The 27,769-nt window shown below is 53.6% G+C and overlaps 10 protein-coding genes across 10 annotated transcripts; 3 read left to right on the top strand and 7 right to left on the bottom strand.

Moving 5' to 3' along the window:
• Positions 1-584: 584 nt before the first annotated feature.
• Positions 585-2,456, bottom strand: N0V89_006014 (uncharacterized protein; the record flags this gene model as incomplete). Its single annotated transcript, XM_056214787.1, has 2 exons — positions 585-1,869; positions 1,918-2,456. 2 exons carry the CDS (start codon positions 2,454-2,456, stop codon positions 585-587), a joined length of 1,824 nt encoding a protein of 607 aa, XP_056072054.1.
• Positions 2,457-2,589: 133 nt separating this feature from the next.
• On the bottom strand, positions 2,590-3,047 carry N0V89_006015 (uncharacterized protein; the record flags this gene model as incomplete). Its single annotated transcript, XM_056214788.1, is given in 2 exon segments — positions 2,590-3,022; positions 3,040-3,047. The coding sequence occupies 2 exon segments, from the start codon at positions 3,045-3,047 to the stop codon at positions 2,590-2,592; spliced, it is 441 nt and encodes a 146-aa protein (XP_056072055.1).
• Positions 3,048-3,737: 690 nt separating this feature from the next.
• Positions 3,738-4,948, top strand: LYS1 (Saccharopine dehydrogenase; the record flags this gene model as incomplete). The annotated part of the gene is made up of 2 exons (XM_056214789.1): positions 3,738-4,196; positions 4,244-4,948. 2 exons carry the CDS (start codon positions 3,738-3,740, stop codon positions 4,946-4,948), a joined length of 1,164 nt encoding a protein of 387 aa, XP_056072056.1.
• Positions 4,949-5,667: 719 nt separating this feature from the next.
• Positions 5,668-6,951, top strand: N0V89_006017 (uncharacterized protein; the record flags this gene model as incomplete). The annotated part of the gene is made up of 1 exon (XM_056214790.1): positions 5,668-6,951. One exon carries the CDS (start codon positions 5,668-5,670, stop codon positions 6,949-6,951), a length of 1,284 nt encoding a protein of 427 aa, XP_056072057.1.
• Positions 6,952-7,059: 108 nt separating this feature from the next.
• On the bottom strand, positions 7,060-8,883 carry N0V89_006018 (uncharacterized protein; the record flags this gene model as incomplete). The annotated part of the gene is made up of 4 exons (XM_056214791.1): positions 7,060-7,389; positions 7,451-8,217; positions 8,292-8,540; positions 8,607-8,883. The coding sequence occupies 4 exons, from the start codon at positions 8,881-8,883 to the stop codon at positions 7,060-7,062; spliced, it is 1,623 nt and encodes a 540-aa protein (XP_056072058.1).
• A 629-nt stretch (positions 8,884-9,512) lies between these two features.
• Positions 9,513-10,787, bottom strand: N0V89_006019 (uncharacterized protein; the record flags this gene model as incomplete). Its single annotated transcript, XM_056214792.1, has 3 exons — positions 9,513-9,735; positions 9,807-10,498; positions 10,551-10,787. The coding sequence occupies 3 exons, from the start codon at positions 10,785-10,787 to the stop codon at positions 9,513-9,515; spliced, it is 1,152 nt and encodes a 383-aa protein (XP_056072059.1).
• Positions 10,788-11,101: 314 nt separating this feature from the next.
• Positions 11,102-13,692, bottom strand: N0V89_006020 (uncharacterized protein; the record flags this gene model as incomplete). Its single annotated transcript, XM_056214793.1, has 2 exons — positions 11,102-13,265; positions 13,319-13,692. 2 exons carry the CDS (start codon positions 13,690-13,692, stop codon positions 11,102-11,104), a joined length of 2,538 nt encoding a protein of 845 aa, XP_056072060.1.
• Positions 13,693-16,076: 2,384 nt separating this feature from the next.
• Positions 16,077-16,454, top strand: N0V89_006021 (uncharacterized protein; the record flags this gene model as incomplete). The annotated part of the gene is made up of 1 exon (XM_056214794.1): positions 16,077-16,454. The coding sequence occupies one exon, from the start codon at positions 16,077-16,079 to the stop codon at positions 16,452-16,454; it is 378 nt and encodes a 125-aa protein (XP_056072061.1).
• Positions 16,455-18,172: 1,718 nt separating this feature from the next.
• N0V89_006022 (uncharacterized protein) lies at positions 18,173-19,371 on the bottom strand (the record flags this gene model as incomplete). Its single annotated transcript, XM_056214795.1, has 2 exons — positions 18,173-18,803; positions 19,367-19,371. The coding sequence occupies 2 exons, from the start codon at positions 19,369-19,371 to the stop codon at positions 18,173-18,175; spliced, it is 636 nt and encodes a 211-aa protein (XP_056072062.1).
• A 5,024-nt stretch (positions 19,372-24,395) lies between these two features.
• GPA2_2 (Guanine nucleotide-binding protein alpha-2 subunit) lies at positions 24,396-25,715 on the bottom strand (the record flags this gene model as incomplete). The annotated part of the gene is made up of 6 exons (XM_056214796.1): positions 24,396-24,495; positions 24,542-24,780; positions 24,827-24,956; positions 25,012-25,140; positions 25,190-25,535; positions 25,589-25,715. 6 exons carry the CDS (start codon positions 25,713-25,715, stop codon positions 24,396-24,398), a joined length of 1,071 nt encoding a protein of 356 aa, XP_056072063.1.
• Between the last annotated feature and the right edge of the window lie 2,054 nt (positions 25,716-27,769).

Genomic DNA, 27,769 nt, shown 5'->3' on the forward strand with positions numbered 1-27,769 from the left:
CTCAGCGCGGGCAGCCTGATACGCTCACTCGCAGATGCAGCACCGGTGTGGTGTGTTGGACCCGCGCTATCGTAGCGTTGCAACCCGATGATAGCTCGGCCAGAATCCGAATTGGCATAGTTGTGTATGCATGTCGTAATCGCAGGATGCGAGCATGAAGACGACTAAGGATTGCGGACCGCGAAATGTGAGGTTGTGGCCAGGCGTTGATAGCTCGTGGTTCCGTGGGAGGGGATCTGGTCCGTCTCCATGGCTGCGGACGGCGCGTTTCTCCGAGGGGACAGCAGCCGAGGAAGGTGCGGCGAACGCTCCGATGCGCGCCCACAGGGTGCTCCCGTCAACGCTGCAATTCGGAAGGGAGCATCAAATCTCGGCCGTGGACATGCATGGCCGAAGACAAGGAGGGCGGATTGGGGAAGACGATTTCATGAGGTGGTCTGGAAGAAAAGGAAAGCACAGAGGCCGACGCACGCAGAAAGGGGCAAGAGCAATCAACCAAAATCTATAACGTCTCATCGCTACACGCTACATGCTATGCCACGCTCCAACGCCAATCTGATGCTAATCCGGATACAAACTCCATCCTACCAAATTGTCGCCCTTCTCCCGGTATCTGTGCCTGCCCTCGAGCTGCTCGCCTCACTCCCATACTCCTCAGTCAACCGTTCCAACTCCGTCATCCTCAACGCCTGCGCTACACTACTAACGAAGTGTCTTTTTCCACCGCATAGCTCCACGATGCCCGTCGACTCAAACAGCTCCCACACCGCAGACCTCTCGTGCGGAACCCTGCAGAAGAACACCTTCACCTCTCGCTTTCGGTACGACTCCACAATCTCCACTAAGATTTGGGCTGCTGCTGCGTCGAGAGAAGTAACGCCGTGAACGTCGAAGATGACGTTCTTGTTGTGTTCTTCGCGGCGCACTCGGGGTAGCGCAGGGTGAGCAGATGCCGTGCCGTGATCTTCGAGACGTTTGAGGCGGTTTTTAAGGTTACCCGTGTTGAAGAACGTGAGCGGCTCAGGGATCTTAACGATGAGGCAGCCTTCGATGAACTCCAAGCTTTCGGGGTCGATCTCCGCATTGGCGAACCTGTCCGTGGTTCCTGGCACGCGGCCGAGAATCTGGATGCGCGGACGCGTTGAGTGGCGGACGAGGCGTAGGATGGAGAGGCCGATCCCTACGCCGATGCCGCGCTTGAGGTCCCAGAAAATGGTGACGACGAAGATGAGACCCATAAGGATGAGCTCCGAGTATCCACGTACGCGGACGAAGAATTTGATGTCGTGCGGCGCTTCCTCGACAAGGGAGTAGGCGACTACGGAAACCATGGCGCAGAGGACGCCTTTGGGGAGGTAGTAGAAGGTTGGGAGGAGGAAGAAGGTGGCGAGGATGGTAATCAATGATAGAAAAATGGAGCTCATTGGTGTCAGTCCACCAGTCGAGGCATTGACTTTCGACCGTCCATAACCACCAAAGGCTGGAAGAGCCATGAAGAGGCCACCAGTGATGTTCGCTGTGCCGAGGGCGATGAGCTCGCGGTTTGCGGAGAGGGGCATGGAGACACCGTCTTTGTTGCGTTCGCCGCTACCCAGTGATTTGGCCGCCACGGAAGATTCGAAGAAGCCGAGGAGAGCGATAATAAGCGAGGTGTTGATGGCATCCGAAGCATACTTCAGATGGGAGGTCTCGAATGGGAAATGCACGGAGAAGACGCTTCCGCTTGATTTGACGTCTCCGAGGATACTGACGCCCTTGAGGTCCAGGCGAAACTTCCAGACTATGATGGCTGATAGAACAACCACGACGAAGCGGTCCGGGATATAAGCCACAGATGCGTAACGCGATTGTAGTCGTTTCTTTAACTCTCTGAGAACTTGTCAGTCGATGCTCATCGTGCGTATATTACCAGCGTACCTGAAGAACATGATGACACCAAACGCAGTAAAGGACAGTGCCGCGGTGGGTCCATGAGCGTTCCCGACGTTCCTGATCAAAAAGACGAGTTTGTCTACTGTACTTCCATGCGACACCTCATCGGCTGCAAGCCTAGCCAGTCCCATCTCGGGTATCAGCTGGTCTATGAAAATGACTATGCCGATGGCGCTGATGAATCCTCTCAGAAACGGTCTGCTGAGGATGTTATCGAGAAAGCCAAGTCGGAATACACCCGCTGTCAAAATAAACGCGCCCGCTAATGATGTGACGATACCCGCAATCTCAGCATTTCGTCTTCCATCGTCGTCCCCTGTGAACTTCTTCTTGATATTTTCCCGCACAACCTCACCCGTCAAGAGCGAGCCTGGCGCCTCTGGGCCGACCACCATCTGAGGGCATGTGCCCAGTATGCCGTAGATCAGTGGGTTGATGGCGAAGCTGTACAAACCATGCACCGGAGGGACATGGGCAAGGTTGGAGGCGTATGAAAGGGCCATGGGTATGTAGAAAGAGGCCATGGTAAGAGCTGCTATAAAGTCACCTTTGAGATAGCGCAACTCATATTGCTGTACCCAGTTGATGATGGGTATATAGTATGCAAGGTACCTTCTCCTATTAGCTTGAATCTCAAGGCAAACGTAACCCCTCGACTCACATCAGCTTCCTATTCTTGACACCGTGCCTTTCGGCCAGATACTGTGTTGTGCTCTTCTGCCCACGGCCACGGCCCAATACGCCATCGGCGAATGCATCGCCCAAGAGCGCATGTGTCGCATCCGCCTCTTCTCCTGTATGAGGGTCTATTGAGCCTGGAAAGCGTCCGCCGAAGCCGTTGTCGGTGTTGAAGCTCCCATAGCTCCGACCCGATGCTGGTCGCGGCGACATGGCGCCAGGGCTGCCGTTCTCTTCCCCACCGCTAGACGCTGTGTGATTCAACAGCCGTGTTCGCACGGTCGGCTCGAGATCGACCTCTATTATTCCGCCCCCGGGTTCTTGGACGTTTTCGTCTGTAGAGTGTACAGATGCGCGGTCGGTGCTCATGTGGATGCCGTCGGTACTGAACTCGAGGTCATGCGGCGCAGAGCTGCTCGAAGCTTGCACGGGCTCATCGTCGTGGTACGGCGCGGCGTGCATCGTGTCTTCTGGCGAGGAGGAGCGCTCCGAGGGGACATGGGAGTTCCGCAGTTGGCTGGGGGTGGCGGGCGCATGAGCGTTGTACCTCGCGCTTGCGTTGGACGATGTACGCGAGTGCGACGACGGGGAAGTCGGTGTAGGCATTTTTCGATCTTCTACTCTTCACTTGCAATCAAGGCATGCAGGCTCGTCAATCGCCGTATTCCGCCAACGGCAGGTGGTCAAGCTTGAGACGAAATGATGCAAGGACCGGCGTCGCAGCAGTCATAGCGCAGCTACGGTGCTTGTGAAAAAGAGCGTTTCAGTTCTTCTTGAATTTCTTCGCGTGGATCCCTGGACGAAGAAATACCTAGGCTAACCACGGGCGCTGCACGCTTGATGCCATTCCGCATGGCACGTGCCCCACCGCTGCTCGGACTCGACCATTCGGAGTGACTTCATATGTGAGCGCGACCTCGGAGGGTTCAATGGCGGTGGCCGTCGGCAGAAAAGCGGCGCATGGAGTCATCGCTCACTTTACCCACAGCGCAATAAACACTACACTGCTCCGTCCATTCCGAGCGCGCATCGCAGAAGGCTCATTAATACCAGACCTTGTTCGCATACCCTCGCTCCTTCCAATTGACTTCTTTCGACCACGCAAACCGCCGGCCGTCACCACCGCAATGTCCTTCCCCACACTGCACGCCCGCGCAGAGGGCAAGCCGTTCGAGCATCGCTCCTGCCTTACGCCCACCACCGCAAAAAAGCTTCTCGACGCCGGCTACCCTGTGCTAGTCGAGCGCAGCCCCAAGGACCCCAACTACTCGCGCATCTTCAAGGATGAGGAATTCGAACAGGCTGGAGCTACCCTGGTCGATACCAACTCCTGGGAGACGGCGCCTGAAGACCGCATCATTATTGGCCTCAAGGAGCTGCCCGAGGAGGAGTCGCCGCTCAAGCACACTTTCGTACACTTTGCGCACTGCTACAAGCAGCAGGGCGGCTGGGAACAGGTCCTCGCCCGCTTCCCCCGCGGTGGGGGCACGCTCTACGACCTCGAATTTCTCCAGGACTCCACCGGCCGAAGAGTCGCTGCGTTTGGTTACCATGCCGGCTTCGTTGGTGCTGCTCTAGCTATCAAGGTACCCTCTCATGTATCGCTCTAAAGAGTCGAGGCTAACTCCCACAGACCTGGTCATGGCAGCTCACTCACCCCAACGGCGAGCCCCTTCCCGGCATCGAGACCTTCACCGATGGCCGCGGCTACTACAACAACGAGACTGAGCTCATCACCCAGCTCAAAGAAGACGTCGCAGCAGGCGAGAAGGTCGCCGGTCGCAAGCCCAGCTCGCTCGTCCTCGGCGCCCTTGGCCGCTGCGGTAGCGGCGCTGTCGACCTCCTCGAAAAGGTCGGCTGCCCTGAGATTAAGAAGTGGGATCTCCCTGAGACCAAGGACCGCGACGGCCCATACCCCGAAATTATTGAGAGCGACCTCTTCGTCAACTGCATCTACCTGTCCAAGCCCATCCCGCCCTTCGTCAACCTCGAATCGCTCAAGTCGCCCAACCGCAAGCTGAGCGTCGTGTGCGACGTCAGCTGCGACACCACGAATCCGCACAACCCAATCCCCATCTACAGCATCAACACTACGTTTGATAAGCCCACCGTGGAGGTGCCAGTGGAGGGCAACGGACCTAGGTTATCGGTCATCTCGATCGATCACCTTCCGTCTGCGCTGCCACGAGAGTCATCCGAGGCTTTCAGCGATGCACTGTTGCCCAGCTTGTTGGCGCTCAAGGACAGGGCAACGGCGCCCGTGTGGCAGGGTGCGGAGAAGCTGTTCAAGGAGAAGGCTCAGACGCTACCAGGTGGTGTCCCGGCCAAGGAGGTGTAAAATGAACACACCGTGTAAGATACTAACTAAAAAATACGAACAGGCAAATAGAAAAATCACGCTTCAAGATTGTGTCGCTAGCTAGTACGCAACGAACTCACGATTCACCATGGTTTAGCCTTCTTTTAGTCCACCTGTGACTGACTGTCCACTAACTAAATACAAAACATGATGGCAAGTTTGATCATCATCATCCTCTTGCTTCCTTGTCTGGCTCGCGACATTCGCGCCTCGGCCTTTGTTTTGGCCGACGACACCGGCGGCGCCAACTGAAGATGCTACGTGCACCATGCATGCAAAGCAAATCAAGAAGAATAGAGTAACTCGAATCAGAAAATGTTTCGAGATGGGCAGTCCCTACCAGGTTAGCGCGGACTGAACACCGTAGTGGCACCTGCACCTCGAAACTTCCGAGCGTCATTTCCCCAGACGCCTCTCTCTGGGCGCTCACGAATACATCTCAATTTTCTGCACATGACCAATCGTCCGGACTTCGCGTTCTGCATCACGAAGTGGCGATGGAGTCTATCTGCGTAAGCAACAGCAGTGAGGCACACCTCACCGCTTCACGTCACACAATGCAACTCCTTCTGTATCTATACTGTCATTGTGCGTTCACCTTTGTCGAAATAACATAAGCAGAACATCTCTATTGTAGCCGACCAATTAATTCAACATCCATCTCTTGATAACTCACTCCTTCTATTTACGAGACAGCAATGGAGGACCATTTACGTTTCCTTGACCTCCCAATAGAAATCAGGGAGATCATTTACCAAGACTTGCTGTGCACTTGGGAGCTCAAGCATAACCGAGAACGCGCATTTCTTAGCACTCGCTTCAATAACCCCACCGCAATCCTACGAGTCAATCGACAAGTTTATTACGAAGCATATGACTACCTTGTGAAACATAACCAGTTCATCCGTGTGGACTGCGATGGCATCAGTATTCGCTCTGATCCCCTTGGGCGTCAAATCTTGCCAGTAACAGAGGACCCCGAGGAAGTTAGCCAATTCAACGGTTATGTAGCTCGCATCAAGTGGACCACGAACAGCGATCCGCTACAGAAGAGATCAAGAAAACAGTACATTGTGCTAGGTCGGCAATTCCCTGACATCCTCAAAGCCACAGACTACCACATCATGACCCAGTGGCCAGCCATCACAATGACCATCACCATGGACCCAATCTCCACCGACAGGGCAGAAGTTACCACCACCTCTCTCCGCCCCTTCCAGACAGCCCTCCTCCGCACCATCCCCACGTTCCTCCATGCCTTCCCAGGTCTGAGCATCCAAGGCTCTTCGGTTTCCAGAAACCTCGCCGCCCGCATTATCCGCGAGACCGCAGAACCCCGCTGGACGACACCCACAGCTGCGCTCTCCGACATCCTCTGGTTCAAACACAACAACGACCGCCTTGGCAAGGAAGCATACTACCTCTCCACTAACACCGCCACCGAATGCGGCCTCAAGACCATCGACTACATGCGTTCATCGCCCGCCTGGCCGAAATTAATGCTTGCTGGCGGTGTAGACTTCGCTAATACTGTCGCCGAGCTGGCATTCGACTTACGTGTCAACCGCGCGCAGCGCGCGCTCGATGCCATGGAGCGCTCGCAATGCCGCAGGAACCTGGTGGAAGAATTCGCCACACATGTCGATGCTGATATAGGCAAATGTCTTCTGTCCGTGCCTTCTCACAACCACCAGGACACTTGGAGCCCGTCTGTGGAACAGGTTGCTATTGCGATGTGCATGTCCGCGAGGAAGTACCGTTTGCTTCTGGATGCGGAGAACCGCGATTCTGCGGTGGCGGCCGTGGAGCATGCGTTCCAGACGTTTCCGGAGAACGAGATGGTGATGCGGGAGAAGGAGGCGATTGCAACGTGGTCGAGCAACGTGGACCGGTATTTCAATGAGGTTTGGGTGTCTAATAGTGGGGCGGTGCTGGAGATGTGGCAGTGGTGGGAACAGGAAGAGAAGTCTTGCGATTGTTGAGATGCTCTTCCGTGCTCGAAGCAGAGCTTGCGGATACACAAGGGACAGCCTCGTCTTTCAATATCTAATTGGAAGCGCCCATGCTACTACGTCAAGCTTCACGTCAAGCTAGTAGTCCCCAGCCAAGATGTCCTGCCAAAACGCACACCTCGCGTCCACCTCGCTCTGCGTCATCATCTTCACCTTCTGTGGTTGCTCCGCCGTAAACACAGCCACATTAGCAGCTCCTTTCTTCTTCGCATCAATCGCCCTCCACCCCGGTCCCGCCTCAGGTTCCTTTGCAAAACTCGCCCATGTACCACGCATGAAGCTGGAAAGCTCGCGCTGTGCAGCCGTCGAATTGGCAGCCGGATACGTGCTGAAGACAGAATAAATCTCCGACGAGTGATAGGCGCGCGAGTCGGGGAAGCCTTCGGTGTTGGGGAACGAAGCGTTGTACTGCCATCACATCAGCAACTAAACATACGTAGGGAATACCAAGAAATTGTGAACAACATACCAGATACCTCCAACTCGGCGTCCCAATCTCCGCTGTATCATTCGCCACAAGTGCCGCCCCACACTGAAACGATATATCCGTATCGATGGCCGCCAGCGCATCGTACTGGGTGGGATACTCCTCGCTTCCAACCGGATACTGCTTCTCCACAGCCTCTACGATCTCTTCTGTCAGACCCTCTCCGAGAGCCTGCTGCAAGTATGCAGTAAGATTGTTCTGGCTGTACACAATAAAGCGTCCCTCGTCCGCGTTTGTACCGCTCAAAATCGGGATCCTCGCGATAGAGCCGGACTTACGGCGCTCGGCGATGTTGGAGAAGAGCGTCTTGTTATCCTGCTTCGGGAAGAAATAGAGAAAGTCGCTCTCGAGGATAGCTTTGATGGAAGAAGCGGGCGCGGCACGCACGCAGTCTAATTCGCTTTCATTCGAACTTTGCTCGGCTGTGCAGTTTAACGCCGTGACGAGCGCGTTCCACGATGGTGTCGAGTCTGGATACGGCTTTCCCACGTTTGGGCTCCCGCGATAACTCAGCTGTCCGCTCTCCATGATAGCCGCGCGGAACGGCGGTGTGGAGTTAGCAGAGAAGCTGGTCAGAAGCGCGTCGACAGAGAAAGACCCCGCGCTCTCGCCGAAGATGGTAACCTTGCTCGTATCACCCCCAAAGGCGTGGATATTGCGCTGCACCCATTCAAGCGCTTTTCTTTGATCCAGAAAACCTAGATTGTTCTCGTTCAAGGGGAGCGAAGGCGCAGAGGGAAAGCCGAAGACTGTCCTTTGTCAGCATTCATCTCACCTCTTTCCTTCTAGTCGGCCTGTAGATTGGAAGCGAATAAGGACATACCGTTCGTCCGATAATTCGCTGCCACCACTATAACATCTTCGTACGCAGCGAAGTGGCTTCCATCGTACGGCGCAATCGAACTATCCCCGAAATACAAGCCGCCACCGTAGATCCAGAACATGACCGCTCTTCCGCCCTTGGGAGCAGGAGTGGACGGCGCGAAGACATTCAGGTACAAGCAATCCTCGCTCTCTTCGGGAGCTGGCGTGTTGAACAAAGATAGGGTGAGGTTTAAGACAGGTTGGGTGACTGGAACATGCCATATTATATCAGTTCCCTATCTTGAAAGCTTTTGAAGAGGACGGTAGAGCTTACAAGCGAATTCCTGGATACACGCTGGTTTCCTGGACGATGTGTTTCGCGGGTGCGTCCACTTCTCATAGTCTTCTGGCGGAGAGAAACGCGTCGGAGGCGCCGCGAAGGGTACACCCAGAAACTTATTCACAACTGCGGATGCGGAGGGGAGGGAGGTGGTGGTGCCGATTACGACACCTCCGTGGATCGTAGCAGTTGGTTTCGTCTCGTGCGCTGTGTAGGCATTGCTGAGGCTAGCGAGACAGGCGGACAGGAGCACGCTGGAGTGGAACCGCATTTTCAAGATCTGTGTCCTTTGGAAGGCGAAACGAGCGTGCTGTTGTTATCTCTCCTACCCTTCCACGCCCCTTTATATGCCATCCATTCATCCTACCATTCTCCTAATAAGCTCTTGGATCCACCACGGACGAATTCGTGAACTACTACCTGTCTCTCGTACGTTAGTAATGTTACAAATGCTGTTTTTTGGGGGTCATCGATTTTACTGGCTGAGGCTGAAGAAGGATTGATGGGTCCGCGACAGACGTGTTTGTATTGGTTGGTGATGTCGTCGTAGTTAAGCCGATGCCTAATCTGGGAATAGTTCGCGCGTAGGATTCGGACGTCAGAAGAAGTCAGAAATCGCACCGTCGGCGGATTTGGAGCGAGGAACACCGATGAGATCACGAGGTGGTCCGCGTATAGGAGTAGAAAGTATGAAATGTCAGGACTTGCTGCAACGATTGAATGCGAATTGCTAAATCATGCGTCAGTCATCTCGGATATCGAATGTAGATATTCACATCCCAAACACAGGAATGGTTTCGGTAGGAGAGGATGCTTCCCATATGTTTATCTATACTTTCCTCTCATCCACCGTCTTCAGCAATCGAAACGCTTGAATTGCCGCCTTTGCCCCTTAATTCGTCAATTGGCCTCTTGACTCTCCACCAGTGCTTTAAACAAACTCCCCTCGGTCTCCAATAGCGCTCCCGGCACGCCAACCTCCACAATGCTCCCCGCATCCATAACCACCACGCGGTCAAAATCCAAAATGGTATCCAGCCGATGCGCGATCGCAATGATTGTCCGATCCGCAAACGCAGTGCGTAGTATACGCTGCATGAGCGCGTCGGTATGCGCATCGACACTATGGATCAATTAGCTTCTTCTAGAAAGAGACAAGAACAAGGGTAGAGGGGAGTGCAGAGTGAGCCTTACCTGCTCGTAGCTTCGTCTAGAACGACAATCTTCCCATCCATCAGAACCGCCCTTGCAAGACAAAAAAGCTGCCTCTCCCCCTGACTCAGCAAACTATCCACATTGTCCAGGCTCAATTCTAGTGCGGACTGCCCCGTCTCAGCCGCGCCGCTGAGTTTATCCCACAGCTGTACTTCCTGCAGCGCAAGCTTCATCTGCGCATCAGAGACGGCAGGGCGTTTGTCTTCGGGGATCCAGGGCATGAGATTGTACCGTACGGTGCCTTTGAGGAAGAAGGGTTCTTGTGGGAGTGCGATGATTTTGGAGCCGAGAGCCGAGAGAGATACTTCTGTGGTGTTCACATCGTCGATCATTACTTGGCCTTCGCGCTGATGAAGTAGACCAAAGAGCGTGGCGACGAGGCTAGATTTGCCGCTTCCCGTGCGGCCGCAGAGGCCGATCTTCTCGCCGGGTTGGACGTCGAGGGTGATGTTGTTGAGGACTGTTTTCCCGTCTTCGCTGTAGCTTGCTGCGAATTTGGAGAAGGATATAGCGCCGTGCTTGGGCCATGAGTTTGGTGGGGTTACAGTAGTAAGATCTTGTTGTTCAGAAGGGGTGGCAGAGAATTGGAGGATGCGGACAACGGCCGAGAGTGAGGTTTCCAGCTCGGTCCAGTAGACGATAATAATGCGGAAGTTGAAGCCTAGGTCCATCTGGGGGTCGTCAGTATCTTTTGAATAAGCGGTCGGGATTGTTTAGACTTACAGCAGAGATCAGCGCTAGACCAAGATATCCGGGATCGATCTTATTCCTCAGCCCTACCGCCAGGCCCACGATAACAGTAATCATACCCGCAACCACCAGCTCCAGCACCAGAACCAGCCAGTTCTGAATCGCAGCAAGCAGATAGTACGGAACCTGGGATTGGTCGAGAAGTCTCCCGTTTCTCTGGCGGTATGCCTCCGCCCATCCAAATGCACGGACAGTGACTATGCCAGCCATGGTTTCGAGAAAGTGAGTGCACAACGGAGCTTTGGCCTCTAGATCCATTAGACGCACCTGCCTACTTGTGCGAAGGTAAATGCTCTTTATACAGTAGCCTACAACGCCGAGGATGGGGACAGTAGCTGCGACGGGAGGTGTGGCTAGAACCATGATTATGATTGAGCAGATGGTGATAAGGACTTCGAATGTGACGTTGAGCCATGCCATCGGTAGTTGGAGATCGACGAGCATAATATCTTGCGAAAATCGATTCGTGATTGAGCCAATATCCTATGCCAGAAGCGTTGTCAGCCCAACAGATATCAGGAACCTCAGAAGAACAGGGAGACTTGGTCACTATATGGACTATGAGCCTTGTTTAGACTTACCGTCGACACCAAATACGAAAATTTCGCGCGCATCAGAGCGACAAGCTGGCTGGCATGCATATTCAAGCTCAACCGAGGTTGAAGCCATAGCGCATAATGGGCGAAATAAGCCAAGTACGCCAAGATGTTGATAGCGGTAATAATGATGAAGAGGTAGAGTTGGCGGATGGTTCCGGATCTAGTCTGATCATCCGCTTCTGCCCACCACTTCAGCCAGAAGTACTGAATCTGCGTCATCACGATACCCCCGACAAGCGTAACGCAGCTAATGGTCAAATGTAGCGGACCAATAGATTTCAGAAAAAAAATGAAACTGCGTCTGTCTCCGGATTGTCGCGCAGCATCTTCCTCCTCCTCTTCGGTGATGGCTTTGCTTGGCACCAAAAGAGTTTTGTCTGCAGAGACGGAGTCAGACTCTTCGTCACTGTCGGTTACATTAGGGATCTCGCCATCGTTGAATTTGCGGAAGTCGATGTTCCTCTTGACCAATTCTAGGTATGTTCCTTGTTCACTGATTCGTCCATCAGCGATAACAATGATCTGATCTGCGTGCCGAGCATAGTGCGTAGCATGGGTAGCCAAAATCACCGTAGCTCCTGACTTGCGCAAGATACCGCTACGACTGAAGACACGGTTGAACACGAGCTTCTCAGTTGTGTTGTCTAGTCCTGCAAGCATGTCATCGAGGACAAGTACCGGCTTCCTCGCATAAAGAGCGCGTGCTAAGGACAACCGGTTCTTCTGACCACCGGATAGAGATATGCCTTTCGAACCAATCGCGGTACTGTCCCCTCGCTTCATTCCTTGTAGGTCTTGGAGAAGGCCGCAGCTCCAGAGAACTTTCTGGTACCATGATTCATCGAACATATCTTCCCCAACTATGTTGTCTCGTACAGTGGCATTGCGGAGCCAGACTTGCTGGTCGCAGAATGCACTGCCTGACGACGAGTGCTTGAAGTGGCCGCTTGTCAGATCTGTCTCACCCACAAGCGAGCGTAACAAAATCGATTTCCCTGAACCAACTTTGCCGATGATCATGGTGAACGTGTTTGCGGCAAAGTTGGTGCTTATTTCAAATAGCAGGGACTGGCTGTCGATTGCGAAAGTTGCGTTTTCCAACGAAATCACGCGGTGTCTGTTACGGCTGGCTTCGATTGGAAGTAGTTCAATACCTTCACTACTTGGGCTTCGAACAGACTCACACGATTGTTCTATTGAAACAGCTTTGCCCAAGAGGAATTTCTCGATGCGCTGAAGAGAGGCGTATGCGATTTGCATACTTGGAAGCAACTGAAGTACCATCGTGAACGGCGTCGTGAACAATTTCAGGGCAGATAGGGATCCGTATAGTTTGTTCAGATCTAGATTCGCTCCATCACCTTTCGTTAGCGTGATGACCGCGAATGTAACGTATGTCGAAACGGTGGTAAGTTGAAACAAAACATTGGAGAGTAGTGTGACCCAAATGATGAGTTTTCGGACGAAGACGTTTGCATCGACTTCGACATGACGCAGTTTAGTCAGCATCTGAAAGACAGTCTCGGACAGTCCGAGCATGCGCACGCCTTTCATGTTGCCTACGACGTACGCGATAGCTGTGATGCGCCGCTCCGTTGCAGCTGCGTACACCCTGTGGCGGGCTTTCATTGCGGCGCAAAGCCAAGTGGTAACGGCAGAGCAAACCAGGACCGCGACGAAAGGAGCGACGAACGCGGCACCCAGATGAGTGTACATGATGTACAGAGCTACACCAGTCACAACAGATGCAGCCCAGACTTCGTTCATGTACTTGCAACCCTGGAGTAACTTGTCCACGTCGACATTCATCAGTACCGTTGCTGTGCCTAAATCCACGTCTTTAGAGCAGGTATGTAGCGTCTGCTCGTAGAGTGTGGAGATAAGGCAGGCTCGAAGCTTGGTAAGGAACCGTGCCATACCCTGGGCAGACCAGCCCAATGCGATGGCTAGAAGAGCATAGTTCAGAGCAAAAGCCGCTATAAGTCCGTAGCCTTTGTTGAGAGATGCAGGGTCTTTGCGATCTCCAACGAAAGCGATCATGGCTGTGATCAGATATGGTTGACTCAGCGTGGTCGCCAGTTGGATGATACTGAAGTCTACCGATTAGTATCTTGTCCTTGGCTACCCTAATTATCAACGTACCGTGGGAGGACAGGAAGAAGCAACTCCGGCCAGAGAACCTTGATGATGGTCCGCAGCAAAGGTCTGCCTTTCGACTTATCCTGGGCTGCCCAAGTTTGCTGGAAGGTCACGACTCGTTCCTTAGAAGCAAGGTCTGCATCCATGCTGTACAAGTCTGTTGGTTTGAGGATCTTGCGATAACCCTCCTTGAATAAGCCATTAAGATGCCAAAGTAGCCGTTTACCGAAGAGGCCGACAGTCTCCTCCGGAGGTAGTTTACGGTCTCCATCGGAACGGAATAGCTCCCGCTTGTCAAGAGACTCCAACAACAACAGCAGTCCGGTCAAGAACGTATGGATTGATGCTGGTGTCACAAGCGACGTTGGGTAGTCCATCAAGAACAGAGTGCGCAGGCGGACGGCATCGCATAGTAGCAGGACTAGCAGAAAGAATTGTAGCAAATGACTGGGTCGTACGGCTCTGCTATGCTCCAGGCGAGATAGTGTCACGATGAATAGCGAGCTCAGAAACTCCAGAGCAGCCGACGCGACAGACAGTTTCGTCTTGAAAGAGTCGATCTCGCTCCATATTGCTACCAACACAATTGATGACACAACGTAGCAAATTCCAGTGACCTGTGACCGTCGTCAGTCGTACTCAGGTTGATAAGAAGGAAGCATGTCTACCGTTTTCAAGAAACCCAAGTGGGAGTGTCTCGCCACCCTATTGCGCCGTCGTCGCAAGGTAGCCAATCGGACAGGTGCCAGAAGTAGGAGTGCAGCCTGAGGCAGCAGTCCAAGAATACTATCCTCAAAGCCGAGCGTGAGGTCGAAGCCCCCACGGCACGAGCCGACTCCCGGGCCAAAGGACCCATCAGTCGGACAGGCTGCCGACATGACGACTAATTTTGTGGGGTGAGATTGACGATGCAGTACCTGAATGGCGGTGGACCCGGCGACGCAGCGATTCGACGTTCAGTTAAACAGTCCTCTCGATGGTCGAGAAGACGTTGCACATCGTTCACCACGTAGTGCTTGACTCACACTGTGGTGAGGAGGCTTATCTTGGTGTGCGAGAGCGTAGGAGAGGCGTCGCAAGAACAAGATTCGTCATTGTAGGCTTCCCTTTGCGATGCTGACAAGTTCGATAACGCTCGAGACGACCAATCAAACGTCTACATGGTGAAGATGGCTGCCTAGTCCGCTTTTTGTGTTGTGATAGCCTCGCATGTTGTTGCGCGTTCGATAGCGAATCCATCGTACCTGCCTTCTCAAATCGGCCAAGGCGCGTCACGTGCGTACCGTTGAGCCCTGGAGTATGCAGCGTTTCCTTTAGACCGCGAGAAATCACATGCAGCGTCACCAGCGTCAGATCCCACATCCTTCATCGGATATCAAACATCACACCATGGCATCACCCAGAAATTCCTGAGAGGTCGTCACCTCCACACTTTTTGCATGCAGGGCAGGGCAGGCTATCTTCGGCTTACACGCTCGCGAGGTAGCCGCCGGCGCAATCCAACCCCCGCAACGGCTTCACCGCCAACTAGATCCCCAGAATTCTCCATGCGCGTATGGACAAAAGCAAAGCTCCCTTGCGCCCACGGGCTGTACAGAGGACTGGACTGGGCGCCAGCCTGCCCTGATCCTGCCGCCGACGCAATGTCAGACCTTGTGTCTCCCTGACGTTGCCATGGCCAAACAACACAAAGTCCGCCCCAACGTGGGCTGTTCACCCCAATGTTGACCTCCGCAAGCGCACGCTGAGGCAGAGGCAAATCTCGCATAAGCCAGTCTAGTGCTAAGTCCGGCCCTTTTTGTCCACTCTTCTGCAGTCTCTTGCATAACAAGCTCCGCATCTTTCGTCCTTTGCTCGGCCCTAACAATCTAGAGCCTCGGATTTACCTTCCCTTTGCCCTAACCGCCTGTTGCATTATCACGCAAGCCGACCACATTTCCTTGTGAAAAGATCAAAACCCCCCTTCATTGCCTGACTCTCCGTCTTCCGTCTCAACTCTTCTCCACTACGCCGCGTCAAACGCCCCAGTCTTCAACCCCGCCAAGCGAGCGATCACCACCCAAGCATTCCCAAAAACGTCCAGAACTGCACCCTTATCTACTGGCCCCAGCATCTGGAAACCCATCTGGTACTCATAAACATATACAGGACGTTACGCCTGTCAAACACCAAGCTTGCACATTCCTCGGCGCGTCCCGCTGCCAAGTGAGATCCAGCCAACAGTTGAAGCCGCTCTACAGCACATCGCACAACCAAGCTTCTTGGTCCGTATATCTCACACTAGCCGATTCATAAACAATCGAACACGTCCGGTGAGGGCTTCCGCGTCGATCCCCCATACGCCGCACAACACTGTGTTGGACAGTCTACTGCGACATCCCGCGCTTCCGCATAAGGCTCCACCTCGTCTTCACCATCTGGGCACTCGCGTTCACAAGTGTTCTTGGCTGCGTCCAGCCATTACACACCTGTCTTAGCAAGGGAATATAAGCTGAGAGCAAATATCCGAAATTCCTCTCTTCAGCACGCCTTCAGCTTCCAATAGCCAAACCGGTCATCTGACACCCCACACTTTCCCTCTTTCAACTCAAACATACCACGGGACCACTGGAGCATTCGGCTGTGACGCCTTCGCAACTACTCGCCTCACGGATATAATCTTGTTTTGTAAACACAAGTAAACAACACTTCTTATACGAACACCGTCGCCCTCGGGACCTTTTTCTCCACCCACATCAACATCAACCACCACGCTGGCACAATGTCTTCCGGCGGCCGCCTCCACATCCCCTTCCCGCGCACCTTCCTCTCTCTCAACACTCCCATCAAGCAGTCCACCGTCGGTGGTCCCTCAGAGCCTACCGCGGCCCCCGAGCCCCAGCAGTCTGGTCACCCATTTCTTTCCAACCTCACCAACCGACCTGCCGGTCACCGCCACGCCTCAGTCTCGTCCGTCAGCAGCGTGGATAGCATTACCAGTCCGGCACCTGCTCCCGCCAGCGAGCCTTCCGCTTCACCAGTCCTTAAGCCGACGCTTCCAGCTTTTCTGTCGCTTAACGCAAAGTATGCGGCTCCCCCGAAGACTGTTGCGGCCCTGAACGACGTCGAGCCCCACGGCTTCCTTTCCAACAAGCACTAGGCATCTCGCTGTGTGCGTGCTTGGAACTTGACTTCGCAATGTCCGGCCACGAAGCTGGACACGAAGGGCGTTTTGATTTGACTTGACTTGACTAAAAGCTTCGATACCGGATACCTATCCATACTTGTGCGGCATTTGACCAGCGTTAACGACTGATGACACCTTTCCTACTTCGCTTCGGGACGATATATAACTACAAAACCATATTCTGGGGCGCCAGGCAGGCTACAAATTGGGTGAGCTCATCCTGCCCTCTCGGTTCAGTGTAGTAGCCGTTTGCGCGGCTGCGGTATCGAATCGAGCGGGCAAATGGTATGGATGGCGGCGCTGGCACGGTTGACTTTTCCGCAAAACGAAAAAAACACCTACCTTCAAACTTTCTCCATAGCTCCCCTATCTATAATAATACAATCCGATAGACCACCATCCGCCACAATTGCCCTGTTTCCCGTGTTTGTGATGGTGATGTAGATACACCTTCCTGTCCTGGCCCCTTATCGCTCGGTTATGCCTGTTCAAACTCAATGATCTGCACATGCCCCAGGCTTCGGAAGTTAATGGAGGCGTGGTCGCCCACGTGCTGCATTTGAAACGCGGGAGGTCGCAGAAGGTTCGTTATGCGAGAGTGCGCATGTGACTGGTCGACGTTCATTGCCCAGCCCGATCTGCTCGTTGGCAATACGCCGTATTCGGGACCGACGCAGTCGAGCGTTGATGATGTCGTGCTTGTTGTCGAGCGTGGAACCGTAGACGGTCCGAGTCGGTTTCTTCTTTACTTTTTCGATGTTATTAATCTTGCTACAAGGCTCACGTATCTATCGATACATCCCACGCAGGTAGCCGTGCGTGCCGTCTCCCGCCATCTTGCACACGCCCTTCTCGTGCGTACATGCACTCCCCTATTCGCACACACATTTTTACCCACGCCTTCTAGATCGACCCCACGCGCCTTCGCGCACCACGGAATCTGCCGTGAACCATATCCTTCGGACACCGACCCGCCATTATAGAGTGTTTGCAGTTCAAATCAATAGCACGATTTTACCTTCACATCCTTCGTGGGCGCACGGATCACGTGCCGCTTACATCGGGGATGCACCGTCAGGAAACGTTTGCGAATCCTTGGAACGGGGGGCATGCAGTATGCTGCAGGGCAAGCAACGTGAAGGCTGGCTAGCTGCGAAAACCGCACATAGAGATCTACACCGCGTACACCAACTCCTGAAGATGCAGCCGGGAACTCGACCTCCCGTTCGTAGGAGGTAGCAAAGGGGAGGTGTTAAATCATACTCGACTTACTGTTAAATCATACTCGACCTGTAAGCACTAGGCCTAGTCATACTGGCGGCCCACATAGTGACCTTGGCTCCGTAATTTGCGTGTAAAATACATTCTGATGGCTGTATACAATACAGTATCGTCGCCCTGTTGTTGTCGGAGGTTCGGAGGCTTGGTGCGCGGAGTTTGCTGTATTTCCAGGACCACTTCTTGTGCGCGCAGGTGTGTGTATTTCCAGGACCTCAAGCCTCACTGCCGCCCAACTCGACGCGCGCAAATCCAATTGATTCAAGGTCCTTGGAGGTGTATATTCTTAATATGGCCAATTATTCTAGAGGAGATAAATCAGTATTATACATTGTTGTTGTTGTTGTTCAGGTCACTGTAGAATCAAGTGTTGAGGCCATAGGTTACATATAATACATGTTTGATTGATACAACTACTTGCGGGCCTCCTTCTTCTTCGCCCGGCGCTCACGCCGCAGGGCATTACGCCGCTTAAGAGCGGCAGCAGCCTGCTCCTCGGTGTTGGCCTTGCGGCCGCAGCGTGTGCCCTTCTTCTTCTCCTTCTCCTTCCTCGACTCCGCACGGGCATCACTGGAACGCGTGCACTGCTTGCCACTCAGCCGACACGCCGCGCACTGAAAACCCACCTTGCGACCTCGGGGAATTGCTTCCCGTCGGTATACGCGACAGGTCGTAATAACCTGTCGCGAGCGCCCGGTGGTGGCAGCGGCAGAGGTGCTACTCTTGCGGCAAGCATCACACGGATCCTCAGCCTCCATGCCATACTTGTCCCCAGCAATGAGCTCGGCGTGGGTACGGCGCAGACGAGTGCTCTTAGAGAGCTGACTCCAGTCTACTGTGTACCGGACCTCACCCATATCCGGGGGGTTCGTACGGAGAGACAAGCTCTCGAAGTCATCCTCCCACTCCTCCTCCAGGGGCGCGCAGGCGCCTTCTTCTTCTTGCCCTTCTTCTTGGGCGGCGGGCGGGCGGGACGGAGGGCGGGCGGGGGCGAGCGCGGGCGAGGGCGCGGGCGCCGGCGCGGCGTGACCGCCACCGCCAGAGCTGTAAATATATTAGCAGATATCCATATAATGTACGCAGATAGCTGTATTTCCAGGACTTGGTCTGGAGTAACAAGCGCAGATGACTGTATTTCCAGGACCAAATCTAGGATAACATGCGCAGATGACTGTATTTCCAGGACCAAATCTAGAATAACATGCGCAGATAGCTGTATTTCTAGGACCAAATACAGAATAACATGCGCAGATAGCTGTATTTCTAGGACCAAATACAGAATAACATGCGCAGATCGCAATATTGCTAGGCCTAGAGTCTAGAGTCGCATACGCAGACTGACCTATTTCTAGGACCAGAGCAGGACAGGGAACTTACAATTGGTGAGGGCGGAGAGCTCCTCGTCATCGAGCTCAGAGAGCTCACTCTCTGGCTCAGGCTCAGGCTCAGGCTCTGGCTCTGGTTCTGGTTCTGGCTCTGGCTCTGGCGCAGGCGCAGGCTCTGGCGTGGGCGTGGGCGTAGGCGTGGGAGAGCGCGAGGGCGCTGCGAGGGCGAGGAGCTCGTCGTCGAATGAGTGGGCGCTTGCCCAGGAAGCAACTGACGACGACGACATGGTGCGCGAGACTTGCGACATGGCTGTGGGTTGTCGACTACAGAGTGTGTTTTACTGCGCGCGCGCGACAACTATGAGCAGGTTACTATAGTAACCTCACATAAGGCAGGAGCGCCAAGTCAAAACAAATAAGGTCCTAGAAATACACCTATCTGCGCATGTTATACTTTGTGATGACGTGCGCAGATAGGTGTATTTCTAGGACCTTAATAAGAAAGTAGGAGTGGTCCTGGAAATAGAGTGATCTGCGCACAGTTCCCTTACTGTGCGCAGATCACTCTATTTCCAGGACCATGCGTGCGCAGATAGAGGTATTTCCAGGACCAATTCCACTTATTCATTATGATGTGAGTAGGCAGCGTGACCCCAGGACCTTGGGAGTCGATGAGGATGGAAGTCCTCGGGTTGTTCACCACGGACATACTCCTGTTGAACTCTTGGGGGCTGAAACGACGTCGGCGGAGTGGCGTATCCTACCGACGGGTGAAATTGGTTCATAGGTGTATAAGGAGCCATATTGTATACGTTGTTGAAAACCTGGACATGTGGCGCACCGGCAAAATGGATATTGCTAGCAGTGCCAGGCTGCCCTGGCACTATAGGATAGGCGCTGTGTGTATAGCTTAATGGTGGCGGGACGGCCAGAGGTTGCAGCGGAGGCTCCATGACTTGCTCATAGGTCATTCGAGAGTTCTTCCTGCGAGAGGTCTGTGTATTTGATAATGCTCGTTTTACTCCAATCACTGGCGGTGCTGTTGACGCTGGCGTTCTGATAGGCAATTGAGAAGCTATTGTCCTTGCGTCAGATGCCACTGACTGGGCCTCCAGGCGCTCATGTGTCGAGGCCTGTCGTTGAGTGCCAGTAATAGAGTCCTTTGCCTTCCGCCTATCATACTTTTGAAGCTTCGTTGTAGGCTCAATATAGCGCCTCATCATCTGGCGTCCAGCCTTTGTATGATCACACATCCAATGTCGGTGAAACTCTGAGGCCAGCACAAAGGCGCTATCGCCCCCCTCAAGCAGTTCAATACACCGGTGATAGCATGGCCAGCCGTACTCTTGTGTATATCGCTTCTTACAGGGTGGAATTGTTTTTCGTGGGTCTCGCTCAGCAAGTAGTTTCTGTGCCTTAGAAACGTTCCGACTAAACTCTTGTAGGGCGTATAAATGGACGACGCCAGTAACCTGTTGGTATAATGGATTGTCGTAGGCGTAACTGGCAACCCTGTGTAAGCTCTCTGCGTCGCGCAGCTCAACTTTATTGACGTGGTGCTTCCAGAATTGATCCATGCGAGTAAATAGAGTATGGATATCTGACTTGCTGTGACCCAGCCAGCGCTTGATTGTTACATGGGCGCCTTCAACGATAGACGTAGCAAGTACGCCAAAGGAGGTAAATTGCGACGTCCAGCAGGAGACAATCTTCTCTTTGTATGGCCACCATACGCGCTCGAGATAGCTTGCCATTTTGGGTGACATAGAACGGATCTGGTCACATGCACGCTCAAAGTCTTCCTCCGTCTCCGACGTCAATAGCCGTTGCCAGCGGTGCCAGAAGAGCTTTGTATCCTCAGTGTCCTCCACCTCTTTATCCTTATTCAATTGTCTGCCAAGTTCTGGGCACTTTGTGCGGGCGTAGGCCATTACATCCTTGTTCAGGTGCCATCTACAGATGAGAACATTCACACCTCTGAACTCTGACCCGAGGGCGTCGAATACGGCGGCGTCGTTAATATCATCCTGGAATGATACATCGTCCGGGTCGAGTGGGAGGTCGCCAGGGCGATCAGGTCGGAATAACCTTGATATGGCGTTTAGGCATGCTTGCTCTCGATCGACAACAATTACCTAATAATGTTAGAAAGTACTGGAAATACACCCATCTGCGCATATGATGATAGGTTTGGTCCTGGAAATACACCTATCTACGCACACCCACCCGGTATGCGCAGATAGGTGTATTTCCAGGACCATGGGGGGCGTTTACGTCCGCAGATGCGTGTATTTCGGGGACCATACCTCGAGTTCCCTCAACACTAGCTCCTCCTTAAGGACTTTCTTGATAGCAGCGAAGCACCACTCAAAGGCCTCCTGGTCCTGCGTATCAAGGAGGACCTGCCCTAGTATAAGCGTCGTATTATTGCCGGTTGGGGCCACGATTTGCAGAAGAGGTCGGTTGTAGCGATTTGTTTTAAACGTACAGTCAAGTACTAAAACCTGAGGTGCCTTCTTAAAGACAGTCAGCGCCGCTGGGTTAATCCACATAATACGCTCAATCTCATTGCGTGTAGACAGCTCAACCTTTGTATAATACCTACCAGCTGCTAGTGAACGTACAAGCGCGTTCGCCTTACCCTCAGGCCCAATTTCCAATCGTAACAATCGGTTCCGTCGATTGCGTATATCCTGTGAGGATATAAGAGAGTGTGGAAACTGATTACGCAGCGACCTTGCGGAAGCGTCAGGGGAGCATGCTGTCATTCCAGTTTGACATGAAGTGCTCATGGAAACCTGGCTCCTTCCACTGTGCCCTACGCGCTGCCGTGAACAGAGCAGCGTCCTCTTTTAGGACGTGATTGTGCTTGTTGAATTTATCCATCTGCCTGTGACGAATCTCCCATCTGCCATTAGGGTTACGCGGGTCGCAGGCGCAGGCGTAGAAGCTATGCTCGCAGCCTATCTTCTTTGACTTCGTCTCTCGCTTTATCCCTCGCTTTTTCCATACGCCGAACTGCTCACACTGTACAAGAAGCTTGTACGTTTCTGCGCCAGCGTTTTTCCATGTCTTTGTTGTTATATATGAGCAGTGATGGGCCAGTCCCCAGGCGACCCAGGCCTGAGTAGCAGCATGTCTCGATTCGTATGACTGTGCAGGCGGCGGCGGCGCGCTCGAGTACGTAGGATTCGGGTTGCCGGGGATGACAGGGTTGCTGTCATTATCGTGTGATGAGTATGAGCTCTGTGATGACGGCTCTGATTCTTTAGAAGTTAGCATTTTATGCGCAGATGAGTGTATTTCCAGGACCATTGGCAGGGTTACGTGCGCAGATGAGTGTATATCCGGGCCCATTTATAGGTATACGTGCGCAGGTGCGTGTATTTCCAGGACCTCGTATAATCTGCACGTACCGTCTGATCTGTATATATGTACATATTCGGTAAAACGTCTGCGGGGAGGCGTCGGCGATGGTACCGGTGACGACAATAGGGTTTCTGGCTTCGGTGAATCCATTGGTGATGATGGCAACTTGATTGGAGATGAATTGATATTGTTACTGTACGTCGGCGTTGAGGTGTAGGATGGAGAAGGATAAACAGTGCCACGCGTCAGAATCAAAACAATGCATGCCAAGCAAAACACATATGATTGGTCAACTCAACGCGCCGATAAAACAACGTGACAACAACGTTATTATCTATTAAGCTATTAATAAAATGACTACGTACAGTATACGCGTGAGGATCCAGTTCTCTAAGTTTAAAAATATAACGTCGTCGTCGAGCTGTAAACACAGCCTTGCGCCTACTTACATGGCTCGCGTGGCATAGGAACACAGCAACACCAAGTCATGCACGCGGCGATAGTCTTACTAATATTCTGTAAGACGATTGGCCATATCAACAATATGTACCTCCAAGGACCTTGAATCAATTGGATCTGCGCGCGTCGAGTTGGGCGGCAGTGAGGCTTGAGGTCCTGGAAATACACGCACCTGCGCACGTAAATCGCCTCATGGTCCTAGAAATACAGCGACCTCCGCACACAGAACTAACCTCCGAACCCCCCGAGAGGTGCAGGGCGACGATATTGTATTGTATACAGCTAACAGAATGTATATTACACGCAAATTACGCAGCCAAGGCCACTACACCGGCTGCTAGAAGTATTTGGTTAGTGCTTACAGGTCGAGTATGATTTAACAGTAAGTCGAGTATGATTTAACATCTCCCGTAGCAAAGCTGTATACCTCGGCGACGCCCGCCAGTCAACGGCGAAAGGATTCGCCTAACCTTGCCGTTGCGGCGGCCTGGGCGATCAGGAACGTGGGCGCCTGAACCAAGAGGGTATCTGTGCTGTGCAGCCTGTCCTGTGCTGGGGAACCATGTGGCGTTTGGAGGGGGCGGGCGGCGTGAGATTTGCCAATTTGGAATGTGGAACGAGGTTCGCTCAAATGCGCAAACGGTGCAAGGCGGACGGAAGGGGTTTGATGATTAGGGTGGTGTGGTGATGACTGAGCTACCGTATGATTAATTAGAACAGGGTGCTTGATGACTAGACAAGATTTGAAGTAGAAGGTGCTCGTGATAGCTAGTCTAAGTGGAATTCTGCCGTGAACGGCAAAGTTTGGACAGACGGTCGTCGTTGTAGTTGTAGTTGTATTTGGTTTTAGGAGATCTCGTCGTACGTATATAGTATAGTATAGCAGCCGTTCATCTCCACCAGGTTCGACAGCATGACCGGTAATCGTGCAATGAGAGACTATAACATACAATTGGGGGCTTCAGCAAGCACCTTACAAGAACATAATAGGGTTAGGTTCGGATCAGAACATGTAGCCACTGGCCGCTCTCCAACAGAAACACGAATTTCCAGTACATGTAAGATTGCTCGCCCCTCTCCAAACCATTTGAAACTTTTCTCAGACCAGTGGGAAAGTGGACCAGGGTAACGCGACAGCGCAAGGAGATTGGTATGGGGGCAACTCATGAAAAACACCAACGCCCAGGGGTAATATGGTTCAAAAACAAAGATTCCATCACGGCTGCTCGAATGCAGCCAAGCCTTGAGGAAAACGCCTTTTAACTCCAATGCTGCGCTCTGCAAGATGACAAGAGGCGATGATATGTCCCAAATCCGTAATCGTGACTCAAAAGTGCATGAGATGAGGTCCGATCGACTGTAGTGCGATCGTGGTGTGGTGTATTATATGATCTGTCGTGGACGGTAGAGGAAGAGATGAACGATTATGCACAGCGGTCGACGTGTGGCCTCGTCTAGGAATGGGTGATGCAGTTTAGTAACCTTACAGAATGCCCGAGTCTTTTAGGGCATTTTGCAATATGGTCTCTTTCACAGCAGCGAAGACGAGCCGGATATTCGATGTATCGGTGGCCTGTGTGAGGCTGCCAAAGTTAGTCATGCACTTGCCGATGCGGGAAGAGTACGTACTGTGGGTACAAGTTGAGGTGCGCTCGGTTCACTTGGTTGAATCTCCAGAGCAAATACTTCGCCGCGCGGTTCACATCATTACCTCCGGAGTAGTCGGGAAAATAGTTCCCTAGTGGTGAGCGCGCGAGCTTGGCCTTAAATAGATCCACTTTGTTCAAGAAGAGGATGATGCTTGTCCTCATGAACCACCGACTGTTGACGACTGAATCGAACAGCACCAGACTTTCCATCATTCGATTCTAGAAGCTGTCAGCCGAGCCGCGGACTGTGACCGTAGTGCCGTACCTGAGAGCTTTCTTCCAGCAAAACCTGGTCATACTCGCTCAATGCCACGCAGAAGATGATAGATGTGACGTTTTCGAAACAGTGTATCCATTTCTTGCGCTCGCTCCGTTGGCCACCCACGTCAAACATGCTGCAGTTTCATATTAGCCTGAGAATCTGAGATTCACCCGAGCGCGCCCACGTACTGTATTGACAACTGGCCCATGGTGAACCGTGTCTCGTAGATACCCGTCGTTTTGGTACGCGCGCGCAGGACGTCGGACTCGATCGGGATGTAATTGGGGTCGGCTATGCGATTCACTTCGTCGAAGAAACTGCAGGAGTTAGCAAAAGCGCATGCACGTGGGCTGCAACATGGCGTACTATGGCGCAGAGTCCATCAGGTAGAACTCGCTTGAATGTTCCAGGACTTTTGACACGCATGGATCTCGCCAGACTGAGGTTATCGCCTGTCCCACCCGTATATCGAGGGGCTTCTCTGGATCAGGGTCGACAGTATAATCGAGCAGATATCGGCAGTATTCCTCATTGCTGGAGTCGCTTGGTGAGATTTCGAACTGATGCATGGCACCGATGAGAGCTTTTGCACAGTCGATTACGTTCTTATATATGGTCAAACGGTACATTGCGAGCTCTTCTTGGGTGTAACCGTTCTGGTGTATAATCTTCATCTGCTTGACGATGGTAGACTTGCCGCTCTCGCCAGAGCCTAGAGGCGCGTGTTAGCCAGCATGCACAGGGGAGAGTCGTTCAGCTGCTTACCCAGCAGGAGGATCTTGCATTCTCGCCGTAATCGGCGCGAGTCCTCCTCGAGCTTCCGGTCGATGGCCTGGCTGCGCTTCTTCTGCTCGGCATCCTGGTTGTCTGCGCTCGACATGCAAATGCCCATCTTGACGGCTGCTCGTGGCGGGTGGTCGGCCGTAAACCGTGGGCAGGAGGGTCGATAGGCGCGGCCGCCTCACTCGACAGAGACAATGGCAGAACCCAGGCTCGCGAACGAAGACGTCCAGAGACAGAGTGAATGGCGAAGCGCTGTTTCACCGGATGGGGACGCGATCCGAGTGCGGGAGGAACGACCCGAGAAGAGCGTGGACGGAAGGCGCACGAAAGCAACGTGCTGCAGCTTGGAATTCGGGGCGAGTGCGTGTCGACGCTTGCGCGCGGGGCGCTACCGGGGCGGTTGGAGTGTGGAGGGTCGAGGTGTGCGATGGTCGAGGTCGCGGTAGCAGTCCAGGTCGGGGTGACGGGGCCAGTGCGCAGGTAGGTAGCCCCCTCTAGCAGTGCAGTGCAGCTGAGCAGCAGCAAGGCACACTCACGTCGGGGCACGGGCGCGCAAACGGCTGTCGACGCCGCAGGCTCCAGGAGGGCACGGGAGGGCGGGTAGCAGCTGGTGGTTCGGCTGCACAGGTTGTTGTGGAGTGGTAGTGGTGGTCGAAGGGGGTGGGCTCGACGGCTGCTGTGGACAACCGCCGCGCTGGGAAGGAGCGACCTTGTGTTAAAGCTAAGCCCCCAAGTTTGTAGTGCTTCGTTCAGCAAGCCAGCTCCGAGACGGCGTATCGATTGCCAGGCCAGCAAACGCAGCAATGGCAGCAGATAGCCCGTCGGTACCAGAAAGCAGGGTAGGCAGGGCAACGAGGAGATGTGCTGTCGGGACACGGCGGGGAGACGCTCGCAGCAGTGGTAGGTAGATTTGGGCGCTCCCAGGGCCCGCGCGCTATTGGACAGCAGCAGTTCCCCAATGGCTTCATTCACAGTGCTTCTGACTTGAGCCATTTCACCGCGGCCAAGCACACGGTAAGCGTCTGCTTTCGCGGCGACACCTTCCGGCCCCTGTGATACTGACACTGCGGCCCCTTCACCGCGAGGGGAGCAGCGCGTCCATGATTCATCATGGTCGAGATGCGCCACAGAAGTGAACCCCCATCCGCAGGCTCACCGTCGCTCTGGTCGCAGCAGCCCTGAAGCAGTAACTGACGTGCAGGCTAAGCCAAGAGCTCGACCCTCTTGCCGTCTAAATTAGGCACCATGGCACACAAGCCGCTGTACATAATTTAGATATCTGCGATCCCCACGAGCTCTCGTCACTGCGGCCAGGCACAGATTAAAAGCCCCGTCATCTCTCATCTCCGAGAGACAGCCATCGTCGCAATGACGACAAGCTGGCAATGGGCGCCAGCACCACCAGCCGCCGCGACGAGTGCATCCGCAGAAACTCCACCTACCGGAGCCTCGCTGGCTGTTGCGCGGATTCCTCTCCCCTCTTCCTCTAACTTGATGCAGCCCAGCCATCCCTTAGCCCGATACTTTCTGATACTGCCATACATATCTATCAGGTGCCTGCCCAAGCAACCGTCAGCTGTCACCTTGTCCGAACCCAATTGAAGAAGCGCAGCCGCAGGGTTCGCCGTAGCCGAGCCCGTTGCGGGCGTGCCGAGGAGATGCCTCGTGGTCATCCTCCCGAGTTACACCTTGGACCGAAGCAGTCGCCCAGCAAAGGCATTGCCGCCCCCGCAGAATCCGCGACATCGGCACGTTTGCAGCACGCTGTCTGAGTAAGGAGGGCATGTCCCGTATTGGATGACCACGAGTGACTGAATTCCCCTTTCATCAGATGTGAAGCTCCTACACGCCGTGCTGGTATCTAGACCTCGCGAAGAACGACATTAGCTGCAGCTGGACGGCGCTCCGCCAGCAAATCGGGGAGTCTCGTATGGCAGCAGCGCAGCCAGGCAGCCTTGAAACAGGCGTTGACCTGCCATGGCAAGATGCGATTTTCGACTGCATGAATTCATTGATGCTGGCCAGAAACACAATCTCGGCGAATCCCGCCATGATCCCGACATGGGAATTTTCGACATTTCGATCTGTGTCGTTGTCCGGGAAATTTCCAGTTGTTGCTCGCAGCGCGATCGAGCCCTTCGGGGCGGTCAGTATATGGTAACA

This window comes from Didymosphaeria variabile, assembly GCF_027946475.1.
Source record: "Didymosphaeria variabile strain IMI 356815 chromosome Unknown scaffold_4, whole genome shotgun sequence".
Lineage (NCBI taxonomy): Eukaryota > Fungi > Ascomycota > Dothideomycetes > Pleosporales > Didymosphaeriaceae > Didymosphaeria > Didymosphaeria variabile.